We start from the raw sequence: 27,493 nt of genomic DNA, 5'->3' as shown, positions 1-27,493 counted from the left end.
GCTGGTATTTATTGAGCATCCTTATCTTTGTGACACAGACTTTTCTCTTGGGAAGAAACACAGTGTCCAAGACCAGAGGGCAAAACTTCTTTTGATTTTGACTAAGTAAAGGGTTATTCTGGCAGTATCAGGAATCCAGAACATGAAGCAAAGACAGAATCTAGTTTTGGTGAGCCTTTTAGCATTGGAATGACCAAGTTCTTTAGCCTTAAATGTCACAGACAGCCAAGCAGTGTCCGTCGGAGGCACAGACAGGCCTCAGATTGAACACTGGTGAACTCATGGCCTAAATTGGGAGAAAAGACCAGCAGGAACAGAAGGAAAAGAGGAGAGTTACAAGTTAGGTGGCTGGAGAAGGCAAGAGAGTAGGTCCACACTCCTTTCTAATCCATGCTTAACCTGATTCTCATCCATCTCTATGAAGCAGCTGGGCTGACACATCTCAGTTTGTAGTCCAGGAACTAAACCAGCAGAGGTGAAGCAATGCTCTCTGAGACGTGGTTACTAAATGGCCGAGCTTAGATCTTCCAACTCCAAATCAAGAACTTTTCCCATTTGCATGTTCTAGGTTTTTTTGTTTGTTTGTTTTTCCATTCATGAGATATTTATTAAAATTTGAGGAAAAAATCAATACAGTGTAGACATCACTACTGAAAACCATATATCATCATACAAAAAGGGATTTTGGCCAGGCTTTGTGGCTCATTATTATCCCAGCACTTTCGGGGGCCGAGGCAGGCAGATCAATTAAGGTCAGGAGTTCAAGACAAGCCTGGCCAACATGGGGAAACCCCAACTCTATTAAAATGCAAAAATTAGCTGGGCGTGGTGACGTGCACCTGTAGGCCCAGCTACTTGGGAGGCTGAGACACAAGAATCTCCTGAACCCGGGCAACAAAGTGAGATTCAGTCTCAATAAAAACATTAAAAAAAAAAATTTTTTTTTAAATTTGAGATGGAGTTTTGCTCTTGTTGCCCAGGCTAGAGTACAATGGTGCGATCTCGGCTCACTGCAACCTTTGCCTCCCAGGTTCAAGCGATTCTCCTGCCTCAGCCTCCCGAGTAACTAGGATTACAGGCATGCACCACCACGCCCGGCTAATTTTTTGTATTTTTATTAGAGACGGGGTTTCTCCATGTTGGTCAGGTTAGTCTTGAACTCCTGACCTCAGGTGATCTGCCTGCCTTGGCCTCCCAAAGTTCTGGGATTACAGGTGTGAGCCACCATGCCTGGCTAAAAAAAGAATTTTATTTTGGGAATCGTTTTCTAATTTATGGCAAATATTACTTTCAAAAATAATACCACAGAGCAACACAATTAGGTCAATCTTAAAGACTGACAGGCTGAGCAAGGAATGCTTTTATTTTTTGTAGGAGCTCCTTCTTTAAACTGTCAAGTACTAGGGCTCTGCCTTTTGGAGTGATTTCAGCCACCAAGTCATCAACAGTAACGTGTTCTAGTCCTGTTTCTTTAATTACCTCTTAATGCAAAAGCAAAACACATATCACTTAAAATCATTATCTTTACATTATCTTTATCAACTCATCCTTTCAGCCACATTCAATTAATTTAGCTCTCAGCAGCTCTTTCAGGCGTTCTCTTTCTCCAGTTTCTGTCAACTTTTGGTTAATCCCTGCTCTCATATTCATCTTGCTAACCACACTGCCTGGACTTAGTCTTTTGTGAGAATGGTAAGTGGTACATGTGGCAGCCGAATGCCAGTTCGCCTGAATGCCATTAGTGACCTAGCTGGAGCTTTCCTGCCTTACAACAGAAGCTCATTAAAATTGCTGACTCAAGAGCTGTTTATCCTTGTCAGTGAGAAAAACCCACACTCAGGAGTTCTGTCTGCAGAACCCAGAACTGAACTGACCACTTCAGCTAAAGAAAACTATTGAATTCTTGGGGGTAAGGGAGAATGAGGGGCGGATTATAGTTTATAGAAACCCTAGGTCTGGGGGCACATGTTCTCAGGATCTCTTGAGACTGTGCCTCAGGGAGGAAAAAACTAACAAAAAGAAACCCTAAGTCTGGCAGTGCCCACCCAGGCAGAACAGAGGCCTGACCTTTTCTTTGCTTCTAAGCCTATTTTAGGGCTTTAGCCTGGTCAAGAACTTGATTGTCTGACACGTCTCTAAAACATCCTATCTTGAGTTGAGTAGGATTTCTGAGCAGAAGTCTCAGATAGGATGAGTAAGCTTGGTACTCACCCAGCATCCTTGAGCAACATGTCAATGATGGGACGGGGTGTTAAGCTTCATTATAAGGTTTCATTTCTTGAGAAAAGATTGTAGAACTACTGTCTTCCTGGGTTGAAACCTGAAAAGCAAGACTTGTCACTGGTGGTCTGGGCTGTTTGCCCATTGTGTTTTTTTTTTCATAGGCACCGAAATAAAAAGATCTAGGGGTTAGCCTGGCTGAGGTTCTGATTCCATGATCTTGGCCAAGGCATCTTCCCTCCCTGGGCTGCCGTTTCCTCATCTGTAAATGAAGGGGTTGGATTACTTAGGGAGAAGTAAACTATGGCTTAAGCAGCCAAGTCTGGCTTACCATTTGTTCATTTATAATTGACTATTTCTTTTAGAGGAGTTTTCGGTTCATAGCAGAATCTGATAGAAAGTTCCTATACATCTGGCCGGCATGGTGGCTCAAACCTGTAATCCCAGCACTTTGGGAGGCTGAGGCGGGTGGATCACCTGAGGTCATGAGTTTGAGACCAGCCTGGCCAACATGGCAAAACCCCATCTCTCCTAAACGTACAGAAATTAGCCGGGTGTGGTGGCACACACCTGTAATCCCAGCTACTTGGGAGACTGAAGCAAGAGAATCACTTGAGCCTGGGAGGCAGAGGTTGCAGGGAGCCAAGATCATGCTACTGCCCTCCAGCCTGGGTGACAGAATAAGACTCCATCTCTAAAAAAGAAAGAAAATTACTATACATCGTTTGACTTCCACCCCCACAACCTGCTGCCCCCACTATCAACATCCCCAGACGGAGTAGTCCATTTTTACAAGGTACAATCCATAAACTTACATTGACATCATTGTCACCCAGAATCCATGGTTTACATTTCAGGGTTCACTCTTGGTGTTGTATATTCTTTTTTTTTTTTTTTTTTTTGAGATGGAGTCTCGCTGTGTCGCCAGGCTGGAGTGCAATGGTGCTGTCTCAGCTCACTGCAACCTCTGCCTCCCAAATTCAAGCGATTGTCCTGCCTCAGCCTCCCGAGTAGTTGGGACCACAGGTGCGCGCCACCACACCCAGCTAATTTTTGTATTTTTAGTAGTGACAGGGTTTCACCATGTTGGCCAGGATGGTCTCGATTCCAGCACCTCGGCCTCCCGAAGTGCTGGAATTACAGGCATGAGCCACTGTGCTCAGCTGGTGGTGTATATTCTATAGGTTTGGACAAATGTACAGTGGCACATATCTAACATTATAATATCATACAGAATAGTTTAACCGCCCTAAAACTCAGTCTGCTTTTTTAAAGTTTTATTGGAATATAGCCAAGCACATTCATTATGTAACGTTCGTGGCTGCTTTTGCACTACAATAGCAGAGTTGAGTAGTTGCAACAGAAACCATATGTCTCACAAAATGTGAAATATTTATAATGGGGCCTTTTACAGAAAGTTTTCCAATCTCTAGTCTAGATGATTTCCAGGAAACTTCTAGAATCTGCAGTTTTCTTTTAGGCATTATACATGCTATACATGCAATAGCGTCTTGTATATAGTTTCATATCTGGATACTTAGTTGTTTGTTCTTCATCCCACTCCTTTTCTCGCTCTCTTGGGGCCCCTCCTGTGTGCTGACATAGCTGCCACTGTCCCAGAGCAGAGGACTGTGACCCTGGATGTTGATGTGAACAACCGCACAGACCGGCTGGAGTGGTGCAGCTGTTATTACCATGGCAACTTTTCTCTGAACGCAGCCTTTGAGATCAAGCTGCACTGGATGGCGGTGACCGCAGCAGTACTCTTCGAGATGGTGAGAACCTTCATGCATGTCATCGGGCCTTTGGCTCACCTCACAGTGGGGCATGGAGATGCTTGGTAGAGATTCATGTCACTTTAATTTTTTAGTTCAGGCTCTTATTACCATTCATTAGGACTACTGGAGTAACTTTTTTAAAAAAATTAAACATAGTAAAAATTTCAAGTGATCAAAAAGGGTAGAATCAGGGTTTCTTAGCCTTGGCACTATTGACATCTGAGGCCAGATAATTCTCTGTGGGGGAGTCCTACATCTTATAGGAAATTGAGCAACAACCCTAGCCTCTACCCACTAAATGCTAGTAGCACAGCCCCAGGTGTGGTAATCAAAATGTCTCCAGATATTGCCGCAATACTCTCCCAGGAAGGGGGAGTATTGCTCCCTGTTGAGAATCACTGGTTTAGAGTGAAAAGTAAGTCTATTTCCCACTTTCATTCCCTGGGACTTTCATCTAAAAGCAACCACCACTACCGCTTTGTTGAGTACCTTTCCAGAGAGATTCTAAGCATGGACAAAATCACGTTACTTTTTTTTTTCAACAGAGGCGGTAGCATTGGATACATACTACTTACATTGCATTTTTTCTATCACCTCTGTGTTCCATGTCAGTACAAATAAATCTGCCTTGGGATTTTTTTTTATTATTATTGTTATTGGGATTTTTGTTTGTTTTTGTTTTGCTTCATTGTTTTTAAGGGCTGGAGAGTATTCTATTATTTGTTTACACCATAGTTAACCAGTCCCCTGTCAATAAACATCACTGCTTTGAACTCAGTGGTTCTTTACCTGGGGCAATTTTGCCATCCGGGATCATTTGGCAATATCTGAAGATAGAAGGGGGTGGCTGGGCACAGTGGCTCACGCCTTAGGAGGCCGAGGCGGGCAGATCACTCAAGGTCGGGAGTTAGAGACTAGCCTGGCCAACATGGTGAAACCCTGTCTCTTCTGAAAACATAAAAATTACCCAGGCATGGTAGTGCATGCCTATAGTCCCAGCTACTCAAGAAGCTGAGGCACAAAAATCACTTGAACCTAGGAGATGGAGGTTGTAGTGGGCTGAGATCATGCTACTGCACTCCAGCCTGGGTGACAGAATGAGACTTCATCTTGGAAAAAGAAAAAGAAAGAAAGGGGTGAGGACACGGTGGGTGCTACTGGCGTTCAGTGGGTAGAGACCAGCAATGCTGCTCACCATCCTGTAATGCTCAGGGCAGCCCCCACAACAAAGAATAACCAGCCCAAGATGTCACAAGTGCCAAGGTTGAGAAGCCCTGTTTTAACTGGCCTTCCTGCCTGTCCTTTCTCCTTCTGTTTCATCCTGGCCTGCATCTCTAATCAGGCCATTCATTGCTCCTACACTAAGAAGCCATCCCTGACCATCCCCCATCACAGTGCTCACTCCTTAGCCAAGTTGTCAGTATCTTCCAGGAGCGCTCCTTAACCATCTTTATAGTCTGCCACTCCTTTTTATATACTCTCCAGTATAGCCAAAAAGAATATTCTTCTGTGGCTTCTACTGAATCTCACTTCTCTCAACACCAGCCCAGCCATCTCTTCATACAGCAGAGAACAGCTGGGAAGTTCAAAAAGAGTTTACTAAAAGCGAGGAGATAAGCAAAGAGAAATGAGTACAGCATGGGCCAGCAGGTTTTATATGTTTTTTTTTTTTTTTTTTTTTTTTGTCCAGAGCTCATAGGCTAAGTTTTATCCCACAAAACATGGTATCCTGGGAAAACAATTTGTCCAGGTCTCTGTCTGCCTCCACATGGCATTAGCATCTTCAAGGACCCCTCCCTTGGAAAGACTCCCATCTGGGGAACATCCTTAAGGTCCAAATAAAAAAAGACAACCCACTGCTCATTCTGCTCAGCTCACAGAGGACACTAGCCCTTCCCCAGCTCACTGATACCAGCGTGACCACTTCTTTCAGGTAAAACTAGCTCTCTGACCCAGTAGGCATAAGCACTCTCCTTGCTGGCCCTTTCTAGATAAGCATATCCCAAAACAGCATGACCACAGCATTCATAGACACACACACATAGTTACAGTTGGGCAGGAGAGACAGTGTTCATTTCCTTAGAGGAATTTAGCAACTGTCTCCATAAAGTACACTTTTCGCATCTGTTCATGTAAAAGCCACTGAAAGCTGCTAATCTCTTTATCATTATTTTATTAAGCTTTTAAAACTTTAGTGTATGTAAGTTAATTATTATTTTAAGGCAGTGTCCCCATTTGTTAAAAATCAGATTTTGACCAAGCCTTAGGAATTATTTTGGTCAAATGGAGATCTCGGCTTTTTTTTGTTATTTTTGTTATGAACATTCCTGAGAGAAAAGATAAAGGTGGTATCCTTTAATTTTTTACATAATCATTTGTTTAAGTCAAGCTCTGTCCCAACTGTATTTTTTTGGAAATAATACTTGACACAAAAATCATCTGTATGCCAGAGCCACATCGATCAACTTTTTTATTTTTTAACATACGTCATTTTTATGGTTAAAAAGAGTATCTCAAGATCTAGAAAATTGCCAGTGTTCCCTAAGAAAATGTTATTGATGGTAGGTTTATCTTTTTGCCCCTGTAACTTTTGTTCTCATCTTTGGACAGATAGAATTTGGTAGTCTCTCACTCTGTCAGATCAGGGTTTACCATTATCAGAAGCCACCATGGTCATTTCCCACCCTGCGTCACATTTCTCTCAGCCAGCTGGAGTGAGTTGTTTTCCTATTTGATACTTTGAACTGAAGTTCCTGGTAAAGTACAAAATTAGGCTGGGTGCAGTGGCTCATGCCTATAAACCTAGGATTTGGGAGGCTGAGGCCGGCTGATCACCTGAGTCAGGAGTTCGAGACCATCCTGGCCAACTGGCGAAACCCTGTCTCTACTAAAAATACAAAAATTAACTGGACATGGTAGTGCACGCCTATAGTCCCAGCTACCCGGGAGTCTCAGGTGGGAGAATTCCTTGAACCCGGGAGGTGGAGGTTGCAGTGAGCTGAGATCTGGCCACTGTACTCCAGCCTGGGCAACAGAGCAAGACTGTCTCAAAAAAAAAAAAAAAAAAAAGACAAAATTAGAAAGACTTAACCTCTATCCTATGACCTTTCTCCAACATCCCCTAGAATAGGAAGGATTTCAACTTTGTGCAGACCGTTCTTTCTAAAAGAAACACCGAAGGTGCAGAAGTTTGGGCCGTAAAGAGGAGCTGTGTGCTTAGCTCACAGTTTTTCTAGTATTTGTCAGGATGTTAAACTGCATTTTTGCCTGTCCAGGACCAATTTGCAGCCAGCGAACATGAATAAATGAGCATGCCAATCATTGTGCATGCTGCCTTTCTGGAGGGTTTGCTGCTTGGGAAGTATTTTCTTTTGTTTGAAAGAACTTGCAGATGATATTGTCTGTTTTTGTACTTTCTGCCAGGTCCAAGGTTGGCATCGGAAAGCCACCTCCTGTGGCTTTTTGTTGGTCCCAGTTTTGGAGGGGCCTTTTGCACTGCCCAGTTACCTGTATGGCGACCCCCTTCGTGCCCAGCTCTTCATCCCACTCAACATCAGCTGCTTGCTCAAGGAGGGCAGCGAGCACCTGTTTGATAGTAAGAAATACTCCCTTCTGGCGGTTCTGTCTCAACCAGTAAGACCCCGTCCCTACCAAGGACACCACTCTGGGTATCCAGTCAACACGGCTAGGGAACAGGGAGAACCTTTCAACAAGGGGCCAAAAGGATCAAGGTTCTAAAGGATCCTGGTTCTTGACTTAGTGGCTGGATAACCCTGGACAAATCATTTCATGTCTCTGAGTCTCGAATTCCTTATTCCTAAAATGAGAGTGTCAAGAGCTGCCTGGAGCAGAGTGGTGGGTGGGAGAGGGCGCTAAACTCTATAAATCACAGGCAGCACTGGTGTTCTCCCACGCTCTCCTTTCATATGCTCCAGCCTAACTGATTTGGGCTGCAGGGAATTAAACCTCACGGGAGACTTGCATATGCTATTTCATGCAAAAAGGCCAGGAAAGGGAGGGCATGAAAAGCAAAACAGGAAACAGCATCCTTTTCTGCAAGGCTGTGGCATGTCAGCCTCTGGAACAGTGCGTGTGACTCGAGTCATGCATCTCAGGGAAGACAAAGCAGGATCAGAGGATGATAGCAGGACCCAAATCAGAGCCCTTCCCTGTGGGAAAGGTTGTCAATCAGAAAGATAGTACCCAGGGTCAGCCTGGACCTGCTGCTCCACACCAGACCCCCAGAACCCTGAGGGCAGGTTTAGGACAGATCAAAGACAAGCTGCACTTGACACAGCATATAGCTTTTTATCACCAAGTGCTCGTTGCGGATGCATGTATAAATAGCTCCTACAAAGCTTTTGATGAGTTCACAGATGATCTTTTTTAAAACGTAAAGCTAGGGTTGATGCTGATACGTCAGGAGCCCTGAGGTTTCTCAGGTATAAAGATTAGAGCTGTGAAGGAAATAACGTTTGACGTAAGGGAGATGCTTTCTTCTTGTGCCCTTGTAAGTCTGTGTCGTGATCAGTGGCAGAGAACTGGCCCAAAAGATACGGAGGTCTCCCCAGGTGGATTAGGCCAAGCTAAGTATTCCTGCAATTTCCATGTGACAGGCTGCCCTCATGGTGCAAACAGCTTTTCTTCCAAAAGCCCTTCTGTGTGTTTTTTGTTTACAGTTTGGAAGATATTTTTTTATAGACACAATGTTCTAAGTGATAACCGGGGTCCCAAGCAAGCCCCACAGAGGCCCTACCTGCTGGAGGCTATGGACTGTGGGACACACAGAGCTTACAAAGCCCCCTTGAAACACACATGTTCTTGTTTAACCTCACAGTGGTATGGCTGAGAGAGGACCATTTATGCAGTCCTGAAATGCCAGATGATTGTGTTCATATGGGACCGTTTTAAGCCAAGCAGCTCCTGGTACTATTGTTTTTATTATGTTGAAGGGACAGAGATATCTTCCCCCGACACTGTCCAAAGACTCTTTCGGGGTTTTCCACCTTTGCTATAAAAGCACAGGGTTGCCCACAGGGCTGGCGTTGGAGGACATTTTTGTGCAAGTTGTTTTTCCCTGCCAGTTGTAACTCAGTCTTCAAGACCAGCAGCCTCTGTTGGTTGCCATGGTTACAGCTGCAGAAAGGGTCCCAGTTTAAAGGAATAAGGATTTGAATCTGAAAATCGATTTTCTTGCTTCTGTGCCTCTTCTCTTCCTGTTCTTGCCATTTCCTATAGCAGCAAATTCAAAATCTTAAAAATCTGACAAGAATGTTCTGTATGTGGATTTTCTGTTTAAAGCCAAAGTCTTTTTTGCTTTTTGCCGTGTGTGTGTGTGTGTGTGTGTGTGTGTGTGTGTGTGTGTGTGACGGAGTCTCACTCTGTCACGCAGGCTGGAGTACAGTGGCGTGATGTCGTCTCACTGCAACCTCCACCTCCCGATTCAAGCGATTCTCCTGCCTCAGCCTCCTGAGTAGCTGGGATTACAGGCACACGCCATCATGCCTGGGTAATTTTTTTTGTATTTTTGTAGAGATGGGATTTCACCATGTTGGCCAGGCAGGTCTTGAACTCCTGACCTCAGGTAGTCCGCCCTCCTCGGCTTCCCAAAGTGCTGCGATTACAGGCGTGAGCCACCGTGCCTGGCTGCTTTTTGCTCTTTAGGTGCCCCAAATCCTCAAATCCATCACAGGCAGAAAATTCCAAATGTGGAAAGATTAACAAAAGCACCACAGGCACTCTGGTCTTTGAGATGGCTGTGCAATTACCACCTCAGGCCTCAGCACCTCCTTCCTCAGAGCAGCCTGGGCTCCCATGCTATGGTCGTCCAACCTTCCCCGGCCCTCCTCCCTCCCCTGTCCACTCTTGGTCCTCAGCAACAGCCTTGCAGAAGGCACGAGGCTGGAGTAATGAAGTGGGTTATGGAGGAGGGGACTTATCTCTTCTGCTGTCCTCCCCAGCCAATCACTCTTCAAATTTTTATTTTTTTTATTTTTTGTTTTTTGAGACGGAGTCTTGCTTAGTCACCCAGGCTGGAGTGCAGTGGCGCAATCTTGGCTCACTGCAAGCTCTGCCTCTGGGGTTCATGCCATTCTTCTGCCTCAGCCTCTCGAATAGCTGGTACTATAGGTGCCCACCACCATGCCGAGCTAATTTTTTTTTGTATTTTTAGTAGAGACAGGATTTCACCGTGTTAGTCAGGATGGTCTTGATCTCCTGACCTCGTGATCCATCCACCTCGGCCTCCCAAAGTGCTGGAATTACAGGCATGAGCCACCGCGCCCAGCCAAATTTTTATTTTATTTTACTTTATTTTAGTTTTTTGAGATGGAGTCTTGCTGTGTTGCCCAGGCTGGAGTGCAGTGGTGCAATCTCAGCTCACTGCAACCTCCGCCTCCTGGGTTCAAGCAATTCTCCTGCCTCAGCCTCCCGAATAGCTGGGATTACAGGCATGCGCCACCACACCTGGCTAATTTTTGTATTTTTGGTAGAGATGGTGTTTCACCATGTTGGCCAGGCTGGTCTCAAACTCCTGACCTCAGGTGATCCTCCTACCTCAGCCTCCCTAAGTGCTGGGATTACAGGTGTGAGCCACCACACCAAGCCCAAATTTTTATTTTTATATTTATTTGCTTCAATTTTCCTACCCCTAAAATGGAGCTTATATTTGCCTTTTCTTGTGGGAAGATTGGTAATACAAAAAAGTAGAGGTAAGCTGGGCACAGTGGCTCACGCCTGTAATCCCAGCACTTTGGGTGGCCGAGGCAGGCGGATCACTTGAAGTCAGGAGTTCGAGACCAGCCTGGCCAACGTGGTGAAACCCCATCTCTACTAAAAATACAAAAATTAGCCTGGTGTGGTGGCATGTGCCTGTAATCCCAGCTACCCGGTAGGCTGAGGCATGAGAATCACTTGAACCTGGCAGGAGGAGGTTGCAGTGAGCTGAGATTGCACCACTGCACTCCAGCCTGGGCAACAGAGCAATACTCTGCTTCAAAAAAAAAAAAAAATGTGGGCATAGTGGTGCATGTCTGTGGTCCTAGCTACTTGGGAGACTAAGGTAGGAGGATCACTTGAGCCCAGGGGTTCAAGGCTGCAGTGTGCTATGATCATGGCAACTAGCATGCATTTATAGTTTATCTTCTGTTTGTACTTTAATATGCTCCTTTCAGCTTTGGGTATAAGAAGTCATTGGAATGAGCCTTATATTGAGTTCTGGTAGCTCACACTGGCTGCTGAGGACTCCACCTTCCTAGACCCAGCTATAGCTTGGGGGAAGGGATGGTGTGAACACACAGCTGTCCTTTCTTTGACCCTTAGGATGGAGGCAAATCTTTCCCAAAGGGCGTAGTATGGGAAAGCAAAGGTTAGGCTCAAGGGGACTGATTGCCAAGAGTAGTAAAGGGTACAGAAGACTGGCCCAGAGAGAATTACAAACCTTGTGATCACAACCCAATATTTATTCTTCTTTTCCTTTCAGGCTTTGAACCGGAAACGTACTGGGATCGAATGCACCTCTTCCAGGAAGCCATTGCACACAGGTTTGTCCCTTAGCGAATGTGAAGAGTGGGAAGGAAATTGGTGTTTATCTTGAATAGCAGTTACCAAAGTGAAACCCATTTTTTTTATTCCTAGAGAAAGGGATCTGTTCCACCAATGGTAAATTCACTGCTTGTCTCCAACAGGACTCTTTACATTGGTTTTTGAGATTAGCGCTGCTTCCCTGGTTCCCGTAGCTGTTGTTTTTCAGTCCTCATTATTTTCTTCCAGTTGAGTGGAGAACATAGAACTCTCTCCTTAGCCTCCAACAAGACCCTAGGCCAAGCTATTCAGGAGATAATATAAAATGAAAAATCAAAAAATGTGTCAAGAGCCCAACGCAGGTTGAAAATACAACAAATGGGCTGGGCGCGGTGGCTCATGCCTGTAATCCCAGCACTTCGGGAGGCCGAGGCGGGTGGATCACGAGGTCAGGGGATCGAGACCATCCTGGCTAACATGGTGAAACCCCGTCTCTACTAAAAATACAAAAAAATTAGCCGGGCGTTGTGGTGGGTGCCTGTAGTCCCAGCTACTCGGGAAGCTGAGGCAGGAGAATGGTGTGAACCCAGGAGGCAGAACTTGCAGTGAGCCAAGATCACGCCACTGCACTCCAGCCTAGGCGACAGAGAACAGAGCAAGACTCCGTCTCAAAAAAAAGAAAATACGATGAATGGTTAAAAAGCAATAGATGAGTCAATAGATATTTCTTGGCACCTAATATGTGTGCCAGGGAAAAGCCTGTCCTAGACTTCACTGTCTCCCCCTAGACCAGTCCAGCTGACCGTGTTGTCTCCAAACATCACCAGCCTGGTATCTGATGGCCACTTCATGTTAGTAGTCATGGTAAAAACAAAGCCCCTTGTTCTTGCTTCAGTAATCCTCTCATTACACCTTCTCCAGTGTCCTGTCATCTCCTTATTCAAGCGTCTTCAGCTGTTATAGTCCCTACCTCCCTATATACCCTCATACAGCCATAGGACTATTTAGCCTCTCACACCCACTATGGCCCCAGCTTACCTTAGACCTTCATCTAAGGTCTAGCCCTTCATAGACCTAGCTCAGATGCTTAGCAAAGGCTGTGGAATGAAGGCAAAGGTGGCTGATTTCCTCCTTCCACTAATGGTGGGTGTGCAGATTCGGGGCAGAAGGTAGAGAGTGCAGTGGTCAATGGGAAAGGGCCTTGATGTTGGAAGCAGAAGGGCCTTATCCACTCCCACCTCCACCAGCATCTGGCTGAGGAACCATGAGCAATTCTGGAACTGGTGAGCCTCCATTTTCTTACCCCTCATGGGGAAGCCGGGCGAGTTCTCTGATGTTCTGGAAAGCCCAGTGATGCACCTAGTGAGCCCTCAGTAGACAGCAATCACCCGGGGGGACCCTGCTAACTCACGAGTTTCTAAGTAGCTCTTACTCTGCTTGCTCTGCTGGCGGGATATCACTCAGAACGTGGCCTTTATTTGTTAAGTCTGCTTTTTTCCTTCACTGCATTCTCCTCCTCATCCCCCTCAGTCCAGATTCTGGTCATATCTTTCCAGGAACTATTATCCTTTCCTCCTCAGCCTGCTTTTTCTACTACAGATACCCTCACCTGTTTTCTGACCAGTCCTCTGCTTCATTGTACCAAACCCTGCTGCAGTGTGCTCCTCACCTAAACCCCCTACCTTCCACACCTAGGCCCCCACCTTCTGTACCTCCACCTTCCACACCTACTCTCCCCCACCTTCCACACCTAAAACCCCCACCATTCCATTCCATTCCATTCCATTCCATTCCATTCCATTCCATTCCATTCCATTCCATTCCATTCCATTCCATTCCATTCCATTCCACCCTCCATTCCATTCAGATTCCCCCATTCCACTCAGATCTGCCATTCTGCCCTGACTATCCATTCCTCACGCCCATATCCATTCTCACTCGATCCAGGAGTGTTCCTCCAGGGATTCCCAAATGTTCCCTCTCTGAATTCCTCTTTCCCTTTCTTTCAAAACACTCTGTATTCCAGTGACTTGGGGGCCCCTGGAGGGCTGGGGTATGCTTTTCCTATTTGTGTTTCCTTCTATAATGCCTAGCAAGGTGCCTGCCTAGAGTACTTTCATATGTAGCTTTTGCATAGGGTGGAGCTTTAAGTGCAACTGTGGCTCTAAACGACACATCAGCCCACCCATAAGGTCCATCTCAGAAAGAGCTAGAAAAGTGTCCATCTTCCTCAGCCCCTAGGCTGTGACCTACAGCTCCTCCTTCATCTTCCTCAGCCCCTAGGCTGTGACCTACAGCTCCTCCTTCATCTTCTTCGGGGCAGGTGGAGATGATTATATCCCCTCCCCAGGGATAGGAGCACCCTGCCCTTACTGCATTTCTGGCTTGCATTCTCCCTGAGTGGACAGCCAGGTGGCCAGGAACCATGTGGTTACACTGCCTTTTTATAATAAAAAATAAAGTTCTTTCCTGGTGACCTAAGAAAGAAATGAGGTAAAAAAAATTACTTTGGTCAGGCTGATCCATGCTAAGGAAATCAATAGCTTTAATTAGAAAGTAGGGCCGGGCGCGGTGGCTCAAGCCTGTAATCCCAGCACTTTGGGAGGCCGAGACGGGCGGATCACGAGGTCAGGAGAACGAGACCATCCTGGTGAACACAGTGAAACCCCCTCTCTACTAAAACTACAAAAAACAAGCCGGGCGAGGTGGCGGGCGCCTGTAGTCCCAGCTACTCGGGAGGCTGAGGCAGGAGAATGGCGTGAACCCGGGAGGCGGAGCTTGCAGTGAGCTGAGATCCGGCCACTGCACTCCAGCCTGGGCGACAAAGAAAGAGTCATTTCAAAAAAAAAAAAAAAAAAAGAAAGTAGGGAGAAAGCAGGCTGGGTGCGGTAGCTTACTTACACCTGTAATCCCAGCACTTTGGGAGACTGAGGCAGGCGGATCACCTGAGGTCAGCAGTTCAAGACCAGCCTGGCCAAAATGGTGAAACCCTGTCTCTACTAAAAATACAAAATTTAGCCGGTCGTGGTGGCGCACGCCTGTAATCCCAGCTACTCAGGAGGCTGGACGCACGAGAATTGCTTGAACCCGGGAGGTAGAGGTCGCTCCACCTCCTCATCATATAATCAGCCTGTAGATAGGCAGCTTACAGTGCGTAGTAGCCTACCCATTTAGTTTGCATATTTGACTTCATATATTCTTCGGTGAAAAATTATGGAATGCAGATTATGTAGAGGATGCGACACAGCACCTCCCCAAGGAACTCAGTCCAGGAAAGAAGACAGGCATTTTCCCATCTTTAGTTCTGCCTACATCACTGTCTTCATTACATAAACCTCTCAGACTTAGAGGGCAGGAGCCACATCTGTTACCACGTCTCTTTACAGCTCTTAGCAGGTAGAACTGTAATAAATGTGCCTTATGGAAATAGAAAAACCAGGAATAGAACAAGCCATAGATGAAAAATGGCTCCTCCTGCCCATTTCCAGAGCACAGTGAAGCAGAGAGCCCTAGCTTGGCGTTTCTCTTTTTTTTTTTCTTTTTTTCTTTTCTTTTTTTTTTTTTTTTTGAGTTGGAATCTCACCCTGTTGCCAAGGCTGGAGTACAATGGCATGATCTCAGCTCACGGCAACCTCTGCCTCCCGGATTCAAGTGATTCTCCTGGCTACTACCAGGACAATCCTGGTTAATCCTGGCTAATACAAAAATAAGCCAGGCGTGGTGGCACATGCCTGTAATCCCAGCTACTCAGGAGGCTGAGGCAGGAGAATCACTTGAACTCGGGAGGCAGAGGTTGCAGTGAGCTGAGATCATGCCATTGCACTCCAGTCTGGGCAACAGTGCAACAACTCCCTTTCACCAAAAAAAAAAAAAAAAAAAAGATAAGGCCTTTCCCTGGAGGAATGGATAGCCTCAAGTATGTGGGTGGGTATGTGTGGCCTGTCAGGACATGAGGTAGATTCTAATGAGAGGTCCAGGATGGGATGGGGGAGAACGTTCAGCGGGAAGGTCTGCTGGGATGGGTAGGGAACATGGTAGGAGGGACAGTCTATCTGGGCAGAGATGAAGGCTGGATGAAGAGTGCAGCCGGTGGGAAGGTTTTCATTCAGTATGGTGGTGGTGACATGGTGGACCTCGGAGATGACAGGCTGCTAGGTGTGAGGAGGTCTGGTGAGCCCCATGGTGTTGCAAGAGGTAGAGGTCAAAAAGTGGTGAGGGTGAGGACAAAAGCAGCCTGCATGTGCAATCTAGAAAGATATCTTTCCAGATCTCTGTGTCTCAGGCTGTCCGAGAGTCCTATCAGCTACATTCTCTTCCCTTGCCCCTTTAACTAAGGAGGTGCTGATCAGCATGTCTTTGTGTCCTTTCCTAGGTTTGGGTTTGTACAAGATAAATATTCTGCCTCTGCTTTTAACTTCCCTGCTGAGAACAAGCCTCAGTACATCCACGTTACAGGTAAGGAGCTACGAGCAGAGTTGGACAGGTAGGTCCACATCCCTTTCCTTGCACCAAACCTGTGGCTGCAGAACCACCTCAGCAGGCTCCAGGAGCCCTCCTGGTGGCTGCCACACAGGCGCTCCCCTTTCTCTTCAGGAACAGTGTTTCTGCAGCTGCCCTATTCCAAGCGCAAGTTCTCAGGGCAGCAGCGGCGGCGGCGGAACTCCACCAGCTCCACCAACCAGAACATGTTCTGCGAGGAGCGGGTCGGCTACAACTGGGCCTACAACACCATGCTAACCAAGACATGGCGCTCCAGTGCCACAGGGGATGAAAAGTTTGCTGATCGGCTGCTGAAGGACTTCACAGACTTCTGCATCAACCGTGACAACCGTCTGGTCACGTTCTGGACAAGTTGCCTGGAGAAGATGCATGCCAGTGCCCCGTGAGGCCAGGGTTAGAAGGCTGTGCCTGTGCTGAGGGAAGGTGGGTGAGCCGCTGCCCTCAAACCCAGGGTGGAGGAGGATTCCAGGCAGGCTCTAGGTGTCCATTTGCTACTGTCAGTGAGTGGGGGCCAATTTTTTTTTTTTTTTTGGCCCCCACAACAAATCTTCTACTCTAGAAGAAAGACTTTGGAAGCAGCTGCTGCTGCTGCCGCCACTCCTGTCAGCAAGTGCTCAGAGCAGGTGGGAGGCACAGATTGTCCGTGGGAGGGCTCCAGTGTCTGGGAAGAGGGCAGGCAGCCCCCATGAATGTCCTCGGAAGTGGGTGGCTCCTGGTAGCATCCTTTTCCTTCACCGTCTATAGGATATTAGGGGCAGAATCTGCCACTTCCTGCCCGGGAGTGTGCACAGATGTAAGATAATTTTGTGAAATAATGTACCATAGACTCTCACCTACTGTATATACCTGTACATACCAGAAGCAAATAAAAAGCTCCATGTGCATCATCTCTGTCCCCACCCAGTTCCCCACAGAAGCAGTCCCATCCTGAGCTGGGCAGTTGTGCCAGGTGGCCGGGGTCATGGCAGTCAATGAAGAGGCCACAGATGGTGAGAGGGCTTCAGAATTCACTGGCTTAGGGAGTTTGGCTATGAGTTTATTGAGAGATTTCTTTCATAGGCTGCTAGGCCGGAGCAAGGATGGTTCCAGTGAGGACAGTGAGCAGGCAGGATAACTTACAAGGTAACTGTAAGCTCATGCTGTCAGAATGAATCTTGCTAAATGGGGTGAGCCCAGCTCTGGGATGCAGATATGATGGCATTCTGAAAAAAATCAGAGGAAACCTTTGTAGACTCTAAGTTAGGTTTTTGTTTTGTTGGTTTTTTTTTTTAGACAAAATTTTCACTCTTGTTGCCCAGGCTGGAGTGCAATGGTGTGATCTGAGCTCACTACAACCTCTGCCTCCTGGGTTCAAGCGATTCTCCTGCCTCGGCCTCCCGAGTAGCTGGGATTACAGGCACCTGCCACCATACCAGGCTAATTTTTTGTATTTTAAGTAGAGATGGGGTTTCACCATGTTGGCTAGGCTGGTCTTGAACTCCTCATCTCAGGCGATCCACTCACCTCAGCCTCCCAAAGTGCTGGGATTACAGGTGTGAGCCACCATGCCCAGCCTAGCTTAGGTTTGCTGAGATAAGACTCAGCATGGTGCTTCTACCTCAGCACCCTGCCTTAAGCTACTCAGGGCAGTTTGGGGGCTGTGGGTCAGAGGGGAGAATCCGACAGTGGCTGCCACTTCTTGCTGTGCCATCTCACCACGTGGAGTTCATCACAAGTCCTGTTGATTTGCCTCCTCAGTAGCTTTGCATCCATTCTCTTCTTCCCAGGCCCTGAGCTGCCACTCAGTCCAGCCTTCCTTTGTCTTTCTCTTAGATCTCCAGGAAAACCTTGTAGTTTGTCTCTGCTTTCACTCCACTTGTCAGTCAGTCTTTTTATAAAACCACTGTGATTTTGCCACCACTTAACTAGAACTTTTTGGTGACTTAAACTTCAAAAATCTTAGATGCAGCCTACATGGTCCTGCACAATCTGGTCCTGTGGGCTGTTCGTATAGCCACCCTGGCCATCACACATTCCCTGGAACATCACAAACTGTACCAGCTCAGATGCTTTGCACTTGCTGTTCCCTCTGTTCCATCTGCCTAGAACAATCCTCCCTCCATGCCTGCTCTGTCTCACTAACTCCTGGTGGTCAGCCATCAGCTCTTAGCTCAAATGTCACTTCTCCAGAGAAGCAGAGTTGGTGGTCCTGTTACATCCGCCCACAGCACCTTGTACTTCTCCAGCATGGTGCTCAACACGTTTATACTCTACCGTGGCAGAAGCTTCTCTCTTTTTTTTTTTTTTTTTTTTTGAGATAGAGTCTGGCTCTGTCACCCAGGCTGAAATGCAGTGGTGCAATCTCAGCTCACTGCAGCCTCCACCTCCCAGGTGCGAGTGATTCTCCTATCTCAGCCCGTGAGTAACTGGGATACAGGGGCCTGCGACAGAACCCAACTAATTTTCCTATTTTTAGTAGACACAGGGTTTTGCCATGTTTGCCAGGCTGATCTCGAACTCCTGATCTCAGGTGATCCACCCGCCTCGGCCTCCCAAAGTGCCCAAGGTGCTGGGATTACAGGCGTGAGCCATCACACCCAGCCTTTTTTTTTTTTTTTTTTTGAGATGGAGTCTTGCTCTGTCCCAGGCTGGAGTGCAGTGGTGCAATCTTGGCTCACTGTAACCTCTGCCTCCCAGGTTCAAGCGATTCTCCTGTCTCAGCTTGTGAGTAGCTGGGATTACAGATGCACGCCACCACAACCAGCTAATTTTTGTATTTTTTAGTAGAGACAGGGTTTCACCATGTTGGCCAGGCTGGTCTCGAACTCCTGACCTCAGGTGATCCACCTGCCTTGGCCTCCCAAAGTGCTGGGATTACAGGCATGAGCCACTGTGCCCAGCCAAAGGTTCTCTATTTTGTTCATCTTTTTGGTGTCACGTGTGCATGATAATAGTAGATGTTGGAGAAATGGTTGTTGACTGAATGTATAGTAAGTGAATGAACTTTGGATTCCAGGGGTGGGCACTGGATTTTTTTATTTTATTTTTTTAAGAGACGGAGTCTTGCTCTGTCACCCAGGCTGGAGTGCAGGGGTGTGATGGCTCACTGTGACCTCTGCCTTCGGTTCAAGCTATTCTCCTGCCTTAGCCTCCTGAGTAACTGGGACTACAAGTGCACATCACCATGCCCGGTTAATTTTTGTATTTTTAGTAGAGACGGGGTTTCATCATGTTTGCAAGGATGGTCTCGATCTCCTGACCTCAGGTGATCCAACCTCCTCAGCCTCCCAAAGTGCTGGGATTACAGGCGTGAGCCACCGTGCCTGGCCTGGGCACTGGATTTTACATCTGAATCTTCACCTTCCTAGCTGGGCTCCTTAATTACTTCACAGAACTTGAACTTATTTAGAACTTAAAACGCAGCTATGGATGCTGCATGTAATGATTTTGAGAGAACAGGTTTATTAATACATGTGAAAGAGCACTGGATAATTCCTGGAAATAGAGCAGGACTTTGATAAAAACCTGTTTTCTTTTCCTTTTTCACCTTCCCTTTTCTCAGATATGCCAATCCCCTCATCTATGAAATGGGAAGCTATCTCCCCGGGTGGTTGGAGAATCAGAAGACACATGTAGTTGGGCACGGTTGGCCCACACTTGAAATCCCAACACTTTGGGAGTCTGAGATGGGAGGATCGCTTGAGCCCAGGAGTTTGAGATCAGCCTGAGCAACATAGGAAGACCCCATCGCTACAAAAAAATAAATAAATTAAATTAAATTAAAAATTAGCTTAGGGCCGGGTGCGGTGGCTCACGCCTGTAATCCTAACACTTTGTGAGGCTGAGGTGGGCGGATCATGTGAGGTCAGGAATTTGATATTAGCCTGGCCAACATGATGAAACCCCATCTCTATGAAAAATACAAAAATTAGCTGGGCGTGGTGGTGTGCATCTATAATCCCAGCTACTTGGGAGGCTGAGGCAAGAGAACCATTTGAACCCAAGAGGTGGAGGTTGCAGTGAGCTGAGATCATGCTACTGTACTCCAGCCTGGGCCACAGAGTAAGACTCTAAGAAAAAACAAAAGTTAGCTGGACATGGTGACTCGCACCTGTCTTCCCAGCTACTTGAGAGGCTGAGGTGGGGAGATCTCTTGAACCCAGGAGGTCTGCAATGAGCCGTGATTGCACCACTGCACTCCAGCCTGGGTGACAGAGTGAGACCCTATCTCAAAAAAGAAAAAAAAAAGCCACGTATATGAAAAGTCTTACCAAAAGAGAGTAAGCAAATGTCTGCTCTCAAACAGCTGAACAGCTGCTCTCACATTCCTGGATGGGAGTCTCCATTGTGCTGTCAAGCCATTGAGTGATGGTGCTGGACAAAGCAGCCACTGGCCTGTTCAGATCACATACGAACTGAACAACCACTTGCGATCCTCAGTGTCCCATGTGTAAAGCCAACAATTGCCCCTGCAATTGCCCAGCAGAAGGCCCAGAGAATGATTTGGTGGAAGAAGAGGCGGCTGGTGAGTTAGGATGCTGGGTCACTCCCCCAACAGAGCGGAACCTGAAACTCTCCTGCCCATGGGCCCCAGTGTCCTGCTGCCTACTTTCCTGATTCCTCCTCTCTCTGGTGGGCACCTCCTTCCACCCACTTGTCCAAGCCAGAATCTGGTAGTCAAACTCGATGCCTTCCTCCTCCATCATCCTCCAGTCCTCCCATCCATTCATCCCACCTGTCTCTCAGACCCATCCACCTTTTTGTAAGTACAAAGCTCAGCCCCCAGGGAGTCTGGTTTGGTCAGACATGGAGGACATGTGCATGCTGATCAGGAGCCTGTCACCAGATTATATAGGCCGGATGCAGTGGCTCACGCCTGTCATCCCAGCACTTTGGGAGGCCAAGATCACCTGAGGTCAGGAGTTTGAGACCAGCCTGGCAAACATGATGAAACCCCATCTCTACTAAAAATACAAAAGTTAGGGCGGGGTGCAGTGGCTCACGCCTGTAATCCCAGCACTTTGGGAGGCCAAGTGGGTTGATCACCTGAGGTCAGGAGTTCGAGACCAGCCTGGCCAACATGGTGAAACCCCATCTCTACTAAAAATACAAAAGTTAGGGCTGGGGATGGTGGCTCACGCCTGTAATTCCAACACTTTGGGAGGCCAAGGTGAGTGGATCAAGAGGTCAAGAGATCGAGATTATCGTGGCCAACATGGTGAAACCCTGTCTCTACTAAAAATACAAAAATTAGCTGGGCATGGTGGTGCGTGCCTGTAGTCCCAGCTACTCAGGAGGCTGAGGCAGGAGAATCACTTGAACTCGGGAGGCAGAGGTTGCAGTGAGCCGAGATCACGCCACTGCATTCCAGCCTGAGCAACAAGAGTGAAACTTCATCTTAAAAAAAAAAGTTAGCTGGGCATGGTGGCGGGCGCCTGTAGTCCCAGCTACTTGGGAGGCTGAGGCAGGAGAATCCCTTGAACCTGGGAGGGAGAGGTTGCAGTGAGCCGAGATTGCACCACTGCACTCCATCCTGGGCGACCCATCTCAAAAAAAAAAAAAAAAAAAAAAGGAAGGAGTACATGATGTATGCCAGAGACATTGTGCAAATCCGTGAGGGCTTGCTGAAGCAGATAGGAAATACTGGGACGGAATGCTGAATAGAAGCCAATTTACAGGCCTCTTCAGTTACCCAGAAAACTTGAGAAAAACACAGAATAACAATGGTCACTCCATTGAGTGTTTCCTGTGTCCTGGGCAATGTGTCATACACCTTTTCATTGCGTAATCTATTTTTTTGTTGTTGTTGTAGTTGAGACGGAATCTTGCTCTGTTGCCCAGACTTGGAATGCAGTGGCAGAATCTCGGCTCACTGCAACCTCTGCCTCCCAAGTTCAAGCAATTCTCCTGCCTCAGTCTCCCCGGTAGCTGGGACAATAGGTACATGCCACCATATCCAGTTAATTTTTGTAATTTTAGTAGAGACAGGGTTTCACCATATTGGTCAGGCTGATCTCAAACTGCTGACCTCAAATGATCCACCTGCCTCGGCCTCCCAGAGTGCTGGGATTACAGGCGTGAGCCACTGCACCTGGCTCACTGCATAATGTTATCAACATACCAGCTGAGGGGTGGAAGGCTCCAGTAAGTAGGGTCCACGCCCATACACTAACAAACAGCTGGGCTGGGAATCAGGTTCATGGGAATCAGCCCAGTCACCACCAGTTGTGCTGCCTCCGTCGCCTCCTGGTGGTGCTGTGTCAATGAGATGCCACCCACTGCTCCATCCTGGGTTCCTGCCTGGGGACCCCTTCGTTCCTTTCAACTGACTGCCTTACATGTATGGTGAAGCTACAGGGGTACAGATGCGGTGTAACATGGTCTCATATACAGGTTCTCTGGTAGGGAATGGGCAGTGACTCAGTGACTTTGACACAGGACCAATGGCCTTTCCTCCCTGCCAGGCTTCTATCTGGAAGGCACTGTGTGTGCCCTCTCTTGTGGTCTGCAGCTGTGGCTTCAGCCTCCAAGTGCTTCAGGCAGCTCCTGGCCTTCAGACTGTGCCACACACTTGCCCTAAACCTGACCTGAAATGTCCGGGATGTAGCATTTGCGTGTAGCGAAAGCTGGTGCCAAGTACTCAGTCCTACCAGCCCTCAGATTTGACCTCCATCTGCTTCTCTGGCTGGAGCAAGATTCCTCTGTTTCCTCAGTGAATCAGCATATAGTCCTTCCAGCAAGAAAATCTGTTTTCCCAAGGGGATGAGGGGAGATGGGGAATTGCTATGCAATCTCTGGAAAAGCCTTTTCTCTGCGCCCCAGAATTTTCATCTGAACTCATCTGGGAGAAACATTGGGGACCACAAGATTATAGACTTTCTCCCTTCTCAACCAACAGGATGGATGAGTGCTGAGGGGGGAATTCCAGTCCGTTTCAGTCCCACAGTTGCCACTGGAATGCAGTTTCTTTCTTCCTGTCTGTGCCCCTTTTTTGAGACAGGGTCTCACTGTGTCATCCAGGCTGGAGCACAGTGGCACAACCTTGGCTGACTGCGACCTCCACCTCCTGGGTTCAAGTGATTCTTGTGCCTCAGCCTCCTGAGTACCTGGGATTACAGGCATGTGCCACCATGCCTGGCTAATTTTTGTATTTTTTTTGTAGAGACAGAGTTTTGCCATGTTAGCCAGGCTGTTCTTGAACTCCTGGCCTCGAGTAATCCTCCTACCTCAGCTTCTCAAAGTGCTGGGATTACAGGCGTGAGCCGCTGTGCCCAGCCTCTAGTGAGTACTTCTAAAAAACAATGCTCAGGATAGACCTTACAGCAAAGAATTATCCAGCCTCCAATGTCAATCGTGTCAGCTTCAGACACGGTGAACTAGACTGTGGTCAGGTAAGAGGTTTAGAAGGGGGCTCCCTCCCTCCTGTGACTTTGGAAGAAGAGGCATCTGCCACTTGCCCCTTCCTGTGATCTGAATCCAATGGCAGCCCCATCGTCAATTTATAGCAATTACTCTTGCTGGGTTCCAAGGCCAGAGTGGCTAAGAGGCCTGCTTAGAGGCATACAGCAGGTTACCACAGCACCAGGATTAGAATGCTGGCCATATGGAATGCTCGCTTGCTGGGACATGGCTTCTGTGTTTCTCTTCCACTTTCCTTGTTCATATAGCTTGTCTCTCCCATTGAATGTAAGCTCTTTGAAGGCAGAGAACACATCTTGCTCATCCTTGTATCCCCCACGGCAAGTGCCCATCACACATTTGGCACTTATTTAGAATTTATTGAATTCATTCATTCAGCCAACATTTATGCAAGGTTGAATCAATGTGGGCCTTGCCCTCCTGGTGGAGGGAAGCAGACATGCAAAGCAGCCACCATAGCACTCTAGAAGAGGTCTCAGATTGGCTATGTAATGCAGTACAGAAACTGGCCGGGTGCTAGCCGAGCGCGGTGGCTCACATCTGTAATCCCAGCACTTTGGGAGCCCGAGGTGGGCGGATCATGAGGTTAGGAGATCGAGACCATCCTGGCTAACACAGTGAAACCCCATAAATAAAAATAAGAAAGAAAGAAATTGGCCGGTGTGATGGCTCATGCCTATAATCCCAGCAATTTGGGAGGCTGAGGCAAGTGGATCACTTGAGGTCAGGAGTTCAAGACCAGCCTGGCCAACATGGTGAAACCCCATCTCTACTAAAAATACAGGAAGAAAAAATCAGCCAATCATAGTGGTGGGTGCCTGTAATCCTAGCAACTCGGAAGGCTGAGGCAGGAGAATCACTTGAACTCGGGAGGTGGAGTTTGCATTGAGCCAAGATCGTACCTCTGCACTCCAGCCTGGGCAACAGAGCAAGACTCAGTCCCAAGAAAAAAAGAAATAGAGGAGAGGGCTTCATTCTGTGTAGGGGAGCTGGGGAAGACTAGAGAAAGGGGCATTTGGGCTGGGACTTGACAGCTACGTAAGAGTCCTCCTAACAGGTGAGGAGTATGGGGTGAGGAAGGGGATGCTGGAGGGCCGGGGGGCTTTGGCAACAGAACAGTCAAGAGAAGACGACTAAAAACTGAAAGAACCGCAGAGAGAGAGTTCCCCGACCTGCCTCACCCAGCCTGCCCTTTCAACAACTAGAGGTGAGTGCTGGCAAGTCCCAGGGTGCACACTGGAGCCAACAAATGGCCCATTGTCTGGAAACCCTGAGCCAGCCTGTCCCTTGGGGTCATGCCACATGGGGCCTTGATCACCTGTCAGCCTTTGCTCTTCCTGGCCCCAGATCTAGGTAGAACAATGGCCTCTGAACACACCCAAGCTCCACAGTGGTGGCTGGTGTCTCTGATAGGACAAGTAGGGAAATGATCTCTTTCATGTTCCCTTTCATGTTCCCTTTCTCTTCAGGGAACCAGAAACCCAGTGCCCAGGTTCAACCTGCTATTTCTTCACCAGGTGACCCTGCATAGCCTTTTGAAACCACCCTGACTGACCCTCATCCGTCTAGTGACAAGATGGGAATCATCAAGACTTCATTACATAACTGGAGAAGTCAATGTGAGAACCTGGGAGATAAGGGTTGTTGGGCTGGGCGCAATGACTCATGCCTGTAATTCCAGCACTTTGGGAGGCCAAAGCAGACAGATCACTTGAGGCCAGGAATTCGAGACTAGCCTGGCCATCATGGCAAAACCCTATCTCTACTAAAACAACAAAACTTAGCCAGGTGTGGTGGCGCATGCCTGTAATCTCGGCTACTCGGGAGGCTGAGGCTGGGAATCACTTGAACCCGGGAGGCGGAGGCTGCAGTGAGCTGAGATCGCACCACTGCACTCCAGCCTGGGTGACTGAGGGAGACTCTTTCTCAAAAAAGAAAAGGGTGGGGGGGTTGTGACAGCCCTTTGAGAACTAAGTCTGAGGAAGAGTCATTGTTACTCTTGTCTGATAGTAGTGCCCCCTGCCTGTGATCCTGAGCAAGTCCAGTCACCTCACTCGACCTCAAGTTTGAGGGTGCAGTGATAACGGCATTTTCCCAGCTTCCTTCGAGGGATCATGGTGGGGACCCGATGCAGTCAGCTTTGCAAAGGTGTCCGAGTGGCGCAGGGTGCTCCTTCATTTTAAGGCAGTGCTAAAAATGCTCCCATAACGGAGGCCAAACATTCTGGTTTTCTATTTTATTTTATTTTCAGACAGGGTCTTGCTCTGTCACCCAGGCTGAAGTGCAGTGGCGTGATCACAGCTCACTACAACCTCTGCCTCCCAGGTTCAGTTGATCCTCCCACCACAGCCTCCCCAGTCGCTGGGACTACAGGCACATACCACCACACCCTACTAATTTTTTGTGGAGACAGGGTCTCACTATGTTGCCCAGGCTGCCTCGAACTCTTGGGCTCAAGCAATCCACACACCTTGGGCCTCCCAAAGTGCTGGAATTACAGGTATGAGCCACCATGCTTGGCCTAAACATTTTGTTTTGAACGTGCCCAGAAGGTGTACAAGGAACATGATATACCACCAGCTAGTCTGAAGCTTGGGAAAAGAGAGAAAGAAAGCAGAAAAAAGATAACAGCAAGAGCTTACTTGTATATTGAACCCCAAAAAAGTGTTTGCCCACCAACCTGCTAGGGCCTGAGGACAGCCCTGATGGAGGTGAGTGGGTAATGGGGACCCCCACTTCTCAGAGGAGAAACTGAGTCTCAGGGAAGTTCAGGACTTGCCTGGGGTTACTGAGCGAGCACACAGAGCAGAGGAGGGATTGAACCTGTCTGCATTCTCCCGACCCCTCCATCCCCCCTAGCCAGGCTGGGCTTTTCCTCACAATGAGATGGGGCGTGGGAGACAGAAACCCAGTGAGAGAGGCCTCTCTGGAGGGGCAGCCGTGCAGGGAAGGAGGCAGGGGAGGGCCTGGGGCCAAGCTCCCTGCACAGCCATGAGAGCCATGTCCCTGGTCCCGACTCCCCAGGGTCTCCTACTCCTGGTCACTGCACTGTTGGTGGTTAGCCCTGGGAGAACAGGAGCACTCCCTGGGTAGTCTGACACACAGGATGTGTCTCGCCTCAAAGCAGAAGTGAAACCGGCGCAGTTCTCCTTGTGAGACACCCCCTCACCACCTTCGTGTCTCTTCTGCAGGAACCAGGAGAGTGGCTGCCACCACTTGAAGCCAGATTGGAGGACAACAGAGAAACTGGCCAGCTCTGGAGTCTGACCTATGCAGGGAGCTGGGTGTCCACCCCCCACTGCACACATCTTGGGATTGCTTTGTGCATGCCCCCTTGGGCTGCCTGTCACAGTGATGGCAAGATACTGTTCCTATCAGGTTTTATGATGTAGACTCTAAGGGAGCTGCCCCTTTATACAAGTCCCTGTGTCCCAGTGGAATCGCAGCCAGCCCATCGCCACGGGAGGGAGATTTGTTTGTGGTTTACTCACTCGTTTGTTGTTCACAGGTTCAGTCACCATGCTGCCCACACATATGTATTAACAGTCTCCCACGTGCCAGGCATCGTGTAGATGCAGGAGGAAGGATATTAAACAAAAAATTACACAAATAACGATTTTTAGGGTTGTGAAGTAATAAGTATAGTTGTGAAAAGTGCTCAAAAGACAAAGGAGAGGCCACTGTGAAAGGTGTAAGGGGGGCCAGGCGCAGTGCCTCACGCCTGTAATCTCAGCACTTTAGGAGGCCGAGGAGGGCGGATCACGAAGTGAAGATATCAAGACCATCCTGGCCAACATGGTGAAACCCTGTCTCTACTAAAAATAGAAAAATTAACTGGGTGTGGTGGCGTGTGCCTGTAATCCCAGCTACTCGAGAGGCTGAGGCTGGAGAATCGCTTGAACTAAGGAGGTAGAGGTTGCAGTGAGCCAAGATTGCACCACCACACTCCAACCTGGTGAGACAGAGCGAGACTCCATGTCAAAAAAAAAAAAAAAAGCCAGCGTGGTGGTGGGTGCCTATACTATAATCCCAGCTACTGGAGAGGCTGAGGCAGAGAATTGCTTGATCCCGGGAGG

The 27,493-nt window shown here is 48.0% G+C and overlaps 1 protein-coding gene and 1 pseudogene across 20 annotated transcripts in view; one reads left to right on the top strand and one right to left on the bottom strand.

Annotated features, from left to right (window-relative positions):
* The window catches only part of DEPDC5 (DEP domain containing 5, GATOR1 subcomplex subunit), a 165,627-nt gene extending 138,600 nt beyond the window's left edge, over positions 1-27,027 (top strand). For 9 of the 20 annotated variants that reach the window (XM_031655984.1, XM_031655982.1, XM_031655979.1 and 6 more), the window contains 5 exons: positions 3,826-3,995; positions 7,422-7,593; positions 11,479-11,539; positions 15,892-15,974; positions 16,113-16,906. In XM_031655984.1, the coding sequence (XP_031511844.1) occupies positions 3,826-3,995; positions 7,422-7,593; positions 11,479-11,539; positions 15,892-15,974; positions 16,113-16,405 (779 nt within the window). In that variant the 3' untranslated portion in view covers positions 16,406-16,906. 20 annotated transcript variants of the gene reach the window in all.
* LOC116270706 lies at positions 1,301-2,365 on the bottom strand (annotated as a pseudogene).
* Positions 27,028-27,493: the final 466 nt, after the last annotated feature.

This window comes from Papio anubis, chromosome 16 (assembly GCF_008728515.1).
Source record: "Papio anubis isolate 15944 chromosome 16, Panubis1.0, whole genome shotgun sequence".
In the NCBI taxonomy this organism is placed as follows: Eukaryota; Metazoa; Chordata; class Mammalia; order Primates; family Cercopithecidae; genus Papio; species Papio anubis.
Note: the sequence above shows the minus strand (reverse complement) of the source record. Positions and strands in the feature narration are given on the sequence as shown.